Source organism: Brassica napus, unplaced genomic scaffold (genome assembly GCF_020379485.1).
Source record: "Brassica napus cultivar Da-Ae unplaced genomic scaffold, Da-Ae ScsIHWf_1896;HRSCAF=2540, whole genome shotgun sequence".
Lineage (NCBI taxonomy): Eukaryota > Viridiplantae > Streptophyta > Magnoliopsida > Brassicales > Brassicaceae > Brassica > Brassica napus.
Window position 1 is genome coordinate 83,737 of NW_026015311.1, and position 8,232 is coordinate 91,968.

General features: G+C 48.7%; 1 protein-coding gene across 1 annotated transcript; it reads right to left on the minus strand.

Moving 5' to 3' along the window:
• Positions 1-223: 223 nt before the first annotated feature.
• Positions 224-856, minus strand: LOC125599541. Its single transcript, XM_048772808.1, has one exon. It carries the CDS (start codon positions 854-856, stop codon positions 224-226), a length of 633 nt encoding a protein of 210 aa, XP_048628765.1.
• Between the last annotated feature and the right edge of the window lie 7,376 nt (positions 857-8,232).

Below are 8,232 nucleotides of genomic sequence, written 5' to 3' on the forward strand. Positions count from 1 at the left end.
ACTGAGCTCCCATTGAGCTTCCCTGAGCTGCCCAAGCTCGGCCGCTGTCCCGTCCAGCTCCCACATCACTCGTCCAGCTCTATTAAACCCATTCTTTCTTCACCCTGGTTAAGTCTCAACACTTTGATGCCCTTAACTCTATGTCTGAGCCATGATACGCTTGTCTACTGGTCTAATGACCTGACTGGTGCATCTCCCCGCACCATGGCTCATCCCAACGATCCTATCTCGGACTGGGGACATGAGAAGTCTCCCCCACTTGGGATGGATTCGTCCTCGAATCCTCATCATGTGTTTCCTCGGGGACCACCTGATCATACCACTCAGGATACTCGGCCTTCATCCTTGCCTCTGTTTCCCAAGTGATTACATCCTTGCCATTGTATTCCCACAAAACCTTGATCATGGGAATGGTCTTCTTCCTTGTTGTCTTTTCTATTCGATCCACTATGCGGACCGGCCTCGTCTCTAGAGTCAGATTCTTACCCAAATCTGTAGGGATCTCGTGTAGGACTATGTCCTGATCAGACAAACATTTTTGGAGTTGGGACACATGAAACATGTTGTGGAACGCATCCATGGCTGGTGGCAGTTCCAACTTATAAGCCACAGCCCCAACTCTTTCTATGATTCTGAACGGACCCAAGTACCTAGGGTCTAGTTTTCTTCTGCCAGAAACTCTAGCCCTCCCTTTAAATGTGATCATCTTGAGATATACCAAGTCTTCAACTTCAAACTCAATATGTTTCCTTCGTCTATATGCATAACTCTTTTGACGATCCTGTGCTTCTTTCATTTTCTCCTTTAAGAACCTTATTTTCTCGGTGGTTTCTTCTACTATCTCAGGACCCAACATGCTCCTCTCCCCCACTTGGGTCCAGCATAATCGCGTCCTACAAGGCCGTCAATACAGTGCTTTATAACGTGACATCCCAATGCTAGTATGGAAACTGTTGTAGGCAAACTCGACCAAGGGTAGATGCTTTTCCCATGAGTCGCCCCAATCCAACACCACGGCCCTTAACATGTCCTCCAATGTCTGGATTGTCCTCTCTGACTGCCCATCCGTCTGAGGATGATAGGCTGTGCTCATGTTCATTCTTGTTCCTAAGGCTTTTTGAAAAGCCTGCCAGAAGTAAGAGGTGAACCTAGAGTCTCTGTCCGAGACAATACTAGCCGACACTCCATGCAGACGTACTATCTCGTCCAAGTAAATCCTCACGATCTGATCCACTCCATCTCCTTTCTGTATTGGTAAGAAGTGGGCCGACTTGGTTAGTCTGTCAACCACCACCCAAACCGCATCCTTTTGGTTCCTGGTCGTAGGAAAACTGGTCACAAAATCCATTGTGATGTGATCCCACTTCCACCCTGGTATGGGGAGATTCTGGAGCATACCATTGGGCACTTGATGTTCGGCCTTCAGAAGCTGGCAAGTAGGACACCTCGCCACCCACTCGGCTGTTTTCATCCTTACCCAGTGATAGTACCTTTTTAAATCCCTATACATCTTATTCAGCCTGGGGTGGACTGAGAACTTTGACTTATGAGCCTGACTCATAATCTCTTCTTTAAGCCCCTTGCTGTTTGGAACACTTACTCAGCCATTCACCCAGATTGTTTCGTTGCTTGTGATCTGATACTCCGTCTTATCGTTAAGAGCCACTTTTTGCAAGTTCTCATCCAAACTCTTGGCCTGCTGTATCCTGGTAAGTAGATCGGCCTGATCCACTTCCTCGGATCCCAATGGCTCATCACGTCCAACCAAGGAATTTAGATGTAGTGACCGAACCATCCCTTCTAGTTCATCCGCTTCTCTTTCGGCCGAGACATCTGCCCTTCTCCGGCTTAAGGCATCAGCCAATAGGTTAGCCTTGTCTAGATGGTATGATATGTCCAGATCATAATCAGCAACATACTCAATCCATCTTCTTTGTCTCAAGTTCAACTCAGGCTGAGTGAAAATGTACTTCAAGCTCTTATGATCAGTGAGAATCTGGACTTTGGCTCCGTACAGATACGATCTCTATATCTTCAAAGCAAACACCACGGCCGCCATCTCTAGATCATGGATCGGATAATTCCCTTCATGCTTTCTCAGCTGTCTCGAGGCATAAGCAATCACCTTCCCATGTTTCAGGACGCACCCCAACCCAGTGATGGACGCATCCGTATAGACCACATAAGGTTGATCTCCCTCCGGCAATACCAATATTGGTGCATTCGTCAGCATATCCTTTAGAGCTGAGAAACACTTCTCACACCCTTCATTCCAGGAAAACTTCACATCCTTGCCTGTAAGTCGTGTCATGGGTTGAGCCAAACTGGCAAACCCCTTGACATACTTTCTGTAGTAGCCGGCCAGCCCTAGGAAACTCCTAACCTCAGTAGCATTCCTAGGCTGCGGCCAATCTCGTATAGTCTGAACCTTCTCCGGATCTACTGACACGCCCTGATCAGACACAATGTGTCCGAGGAACCCAACGCTCTTCTGCCAGAAACTACACTTGCTTAGTTTGGCAAAGAGTTTTTGTTCCCTCAAACGTCCTAGTACGGCCCTGAGATGCTTCTCATGGTCTTCCTTGTTTCTGGAATATACAAGTATGTCATCTATGAAGATGATTACAAATTCATCCAAGAAATCTCGAAAGATACCATTCATCATCTTCATGAATGCAGCTGGTGCATTGGTTAGACCAAATGGCATAACCACAAACTCATAGTGGCCATACCTGGTCCGGAACGCCGTCTTCCTGATATCATTAGGCTCAATTGGGATCTGATGATACTCTGAGGCGAAATCAATCTTGGAAAACCATTTGGCCCCTTTGAGCTGATCCAACAGCTAATCAATTCTGGGTAATGGGTACTTGTTCTTCACAGTAACCCTATTCAACCCTCGGTAATCAATACACAGCCTGAAGCTACCATCCTTTTTCTTCACAAAAAGAACTGGTGCTCCCCAAGGCGAGACACTTGGTCGTATGAACCCTTTGTCCAACAACTCTTCCAGTTGCTTCTTTAGCTCGGCCATCTCGGCCGGAGCCATACGATATGGACTTTTGGACATTGGGGCCGTCCCTGGTTCTAGTTCTATTATGAACCGGCCAGCCCTATCAGGGGGAATGCCCTGTAGTGCCCGAAACACATCCTCAAACTCTTTAACCAGCGGAATCCCGTCCGGGTCACCAGCCCCTACAACCTCCTTAGTGGCGATTGTGACCAAAAAGGCCTCACAACCCTTCTCAAGCATCCGTTCCACTTGGACTGCTGATATCACTAAGCATCCAGAAGTCAGACGAATACCTTGGAACCTGATCGGGGGTCCACACCCAGTCTCAAACTGCACCCTTCCTCTGTGACAGTCCAGAGTAGCCCGATTCTTTCCAAGCCAGTCCATGCCTAATATCACCTCATGATTCTTAAGGCAGACCACAACCAGATCCATAGGCATAACTCTATACTGGATCACTATTGGGATATCCTTTACTCGCCCTAATGAATGCATTACTTGCCCACCGGCCGCATTCACTATGCAAGGATCATCCTCCGTTCCCATCTGGAACAACCCTTTTCCGATCATATCTGGGCTCACAAAGCTGTGTGTAGCTCCAGTATCAAACAGTACGTGTGTTTCCACACCACCAATACATAGGGTCCCTACATAAGACCCCCCTTTTCTAATCATCTAATCCATTCTAAGTTATGTACCATGCCAATCTACTGAATTGAAAAAGAATGGATCTAGAATGTTACCAGTGATGGTCCAGCCTCTGCTGCGTCCTTGGTCAGTTCATACACACGCGGTGCTGAGGTCTGACCTCGGGTCTGGCTTGGCTTGCAGGCCTCCCCACGTCCTTTAGCCTCAGCTTGCATCTTGGGACATTCCCAGCGTAGGTGTCCCGTCTTGCTGCAGTAATGACAGCTTCTGGGGTCACTCCCCAAGCCCTGTCCACTGTTCTCTGACCGTCCAGGACAGTCTCGAGCAAAGTGGCCCATCTTGCCACAACGGGTGCAAGCCCCCTTTGCCTTCCAACACTCTCCACCGTGATGCCTTTTGCATGAAGGACACTCCGGCCTATCACTTGAGGCCTTGCCCCCTTCGGCCGTGTCCCTCTTTCTCTTCCGGTCGCTTCCGGATCCACTAGAAGCCGTGTGGCCCCTAGACTTCAGCTTGGCCTCTTCAGCGAAGTTAGTCTCCACCATAGCCATGCGTTCCACCAGTTCAGACACTGTCTAGAAGTGACCAACGGAGCAATAGGTTCGAAGTTCGACCCTTAGGCCTCGAACAAACCTACGTATCTGTACCGTGTCCTCCTCCAACTCCTTGCCCACATATCGTCTGAGCCGGTTGAACTTCTCTTCGTACTCACGTATTGTCATGCGTCCTTGAGTCAAGTCTAGGAACTGAGACTCCAGACGGTCCCAAGCTTCAGCCGAGAAGTATTTGTGGTTGAACTCCACCTCGAAGTTTGAGAACCGCTCAATTGTCCCATTGGTGCGTTTGTCTAGAGCTAACCACCAGTTATGTGTGTCACCTTCCAGGAAGTGAACCACAATGTCCTTTTTGTACTCCTCTGGGCAACGAGTTGAGCTGAAATTCCGAGCCAATCTGCTCCTCCACTCGTCTGCCTCAATGGGATCAGAACTACAAGCAAACTGCTTCGTACCCAGCTTGGAGATGTGAGCTAGAAGGCTCAAGTAATCCACTCTCCTAACTGGATGAGCTGGTAGATCAATCTCCATTACCTCAGCTTCGACCAAAGCTCGGTCCTCGGCTGTCCTGGCAGCTGTTCGAGCTACTTGTGCAGCTGCACGAGCTACACCAGCTGCTGTCCCAGCTGTCCTAGCTGCTCTCTGAGTTGCCTGAACCGTGGCCTGAGCTGGGGTGATCTGGCCAACCGATGAGTTCAAAAAAGGGGTAAATTCATGCGTGAAAGCCAACATCTGAGTGCCCATGGCCTTAACCACATCCGTCACCTCCCGCATAGATGGCTCGGCCAACTCCTCCGCCCCATCTCCAGGTCCGGTCTCGTCTCCTACATGGGAGGAATCACCTTCCTCCTCCCGTCCCTCTTGTTGTTGCTCACCCAGGTTATCAACCTGAACCTCAGTAGGCAGGAACGTCGCGAAGGGTTCCCCGGTCTTCTCATTAACCAGCCCCGTCTGGGTTGGTAACACTTGAGTGGGGTTGGCCCCATCTCCTATGACCGGTCCAGAACCACCAGCCGCTTCCTTGCCCTTCCGGGACTTAGTCCGCTTAGTTCCCTTAGGCAAAAACACTTAGTGTTAGTCCAAACGTATAAACCTCATCTCATGATTAGAACTAAGCAAAACAACATCAAACCAAACAAACACAAACAACCCGTGAGACCAAGCAGCCGGACGTGTGGTGAACACATAACCCAAACCAATCCTAGAATCAAGCATGCTCTGATACCGACTTGTAAGACCCGATCCCGGCTCTTAAGCCCAAACTGATCTGCGGCCTTAACCTTTCAATCTAAGTCCGAGTGAACCAAGTTTTAAGTCTTATCTTTCTAAATTCAATTCATTTCAACTGAGGTTCAATACAATCAATCTAAACAAGGAAACATAAGGGGAAAATCAATTGTATAAATATAAACTGAGATTCATACATCATTCTTAGGTTCGTCCTAATAAGTTATACACACTTAGTCTAACATAAGTTCACAAGTTGCACAATAGGCTATCAGTATTTCACATCTATCTACAATGACCCATTCACCACACATCTTCCCATGGCCTGAGTCTTCACGGTGCCTTTCCCTTACCACGGTCCATGTCCGATCCTGAAACCACACAAGACACAATGCACATTCATATGGCCGATATCCTAACATCAAGTCTAGATAAGCATGGTTCGGCTACTTAGAATCTATAACCTGTCCAAACCAACATACTCAAATAAATTCCCAAAAACTAATTAAAATTCATGATAATCCTTGATAAATCCCAACTAAGATATTCCCATAAACAGTTTCCAACGAAACACACTAGAACGTCCAAATCCGACCATGAATAGTCCGGCCAAAGGCCAAGGACTTGGATACTGAACCGGCCAGGGCCTTGGTTCTGTGTTCCCTGTATGACCAGAACAAACAAACACAATAATCTAATAGGACAAGCAAATCTAAAGAGATAGAGAGAGTAGATGTAGGCGCATAGCAAACCGGCCACAAGCCCGATCGAATCATCAGCCGGCTAAGGCCGATCGCTTGCCGTCCACACCACTGACCTTAGGTGTTCTCTCCCCAGGCGCCATCTCCTTCACTTTGTCCTTCTCTCTGTCTCTCTGTCTGGTATCCATCTCCTCAGGCCTTGCTTCCCACGATCCGGTTTCTCCTGGAACAGCCAAGCCTCTCGCCGGTTCTCTCCTTGGATCGCCGGTTCTCTCTTCTCTTTTTGGTGTTTGTCTCTCACGATTTTGGCAGAGGTTCCCCTCAAGAATTCTGTGTCAAATTCTGGATCCAGGGCTCAGTAGTTATAGAGAGAGGGAGTCGGAACTGCCATGGGGCCGAAGGGGTGGGAGTTGTAACCGAAAAGGTGTCTCTCTCTCCCTTGCAACCGTTCGGCAATAACTGCCCCCAACCGGTCCTCAACTACCTCCAACTGCTCCTGTCCCTGCCGGTTCTCTATCCTGAAACCAAGGCCAAGACCTTTAACTGACCGTCCATACCGTGGCCACACCATCTAACCGAACCACCATAACCATCCTTTTAACCGCCCCAACGGTCCCGGACAAGAACACTCGGCCCAACTGAATTGAGCTGACTACTAGCTGGTCCCAGCTGAGTGAGCTAGTCCTTATAGCTCCACGAGCAGATGCATACTGACTAAGCTCCCATTAAGCTTCCCTGAGCTGCCCAAGCTCGGCCCCGTCCAGCTCCCACATCACTCGTCCAGCTCTATTAAACCCATTTTTTCTTCACCCTGGTTAAGTCTCAACACTTTGATTCCCTTAACCCTATGTCTGAGCCATGATACGCTTGTCTACTGGTCTAATGACCTGACTGGTGCGTCTCCCCGCACCATGGCTCGTCCCAACGACCCTATCTCGGACCGGGGACATGAAAGACTGTTTGGGTGATTTTGGCCCACATGGGCTGTCTGTTCAGTACACACAGGACGTCTGTGGGTGTCCGCCAGCACACACAGGACGTCTGTGGCTGTCCGTCAGCACACACATAACGTCCATGGCTGTCCGTGTGTGTCTGTCAGCACACGACCTCTGTTTCCCAAGTGATTTCATCCTTGGCATTGTATTCCCACACGACCTTGATCATGGGAATGGTCTTCTTCCTTGTTCTCTTTTCTGTTCGATCCACTATGAGGACCAGCCTCGTCTCTAGAGTCAGATTCTTACCCAAATCTGTATGGATCTCGGGTAGTACTATGTCCTGATCAATGGCTGGTGGCAGTTCCAACTTATAAGCCAACTCCCCAACTCTTTCTATGATTCTGAATGGACCCAAGTACCTAGGGTCTAGTTTTCTTCTGCCAGAAACTCTAGCCCTCCCTTTGAATGTGATCATCTTGAGATAGACCAAGTCTTCATCTTCAAACTCAAGATGTTTCATCCGTCTATCTGCATAACTCTTTTGACGATCTTGTGCTTCTTTCATTTTCTCCTTTAAGAACCTTATTTTCTCAGTGGTTTCTTCCACTATCTCAGGACCCAACATGCTCCTCCCCCCCCCCCCCACTTGGGTCCAGCATAATGGCGTCCTGCATAATGGCGTCCTGCAGAATGGCGTCCTTCTAGGCCGTCCATACAGTGCTTCATAAGGTGACATCCCAATGCTAGTATGGAAACTGTTGTTGTAGGCAAACTCGACCAAGGGTAGATGCTTTTCCCATGAGTCGCCCCAATCCAACACCACGGCCCTTAACATGTCCTCCAATGTCTGGATTGTCCTCTCTGATTGCCCATCCGTCTGAGGATGATAGGCTGTGCTCATGTTCATTCTTGTTCCTAAGGCTTTTTGAAAAGCCTGCCAGAAGTAAGAGGTGAACCTAGGGTCTCTGTCCGAGACAATACTAGCCGGCACTCCATGCAGACGTACTATCTCGTCCAAGTAAATCCTCACGATCTGATCCACTCCATCTCCTTTCTGTATTGGTAAGAAGTGGGCCGACTTGGTTAGTCTGTCAACCCCCACCCAAACTGCATCCTTTTGGTTTCTGGTCGTAGGAAAACCGGTCACAAAA

Coding starts and splice junctions, on each gene's coding strand:
- LOC125599541 (XM_048772808.1), bottom strand. CDS start 856: ATGTTGGGTCCTGAGATAGTAGAAGAAACCACCGAGAAAATAAGGTTC.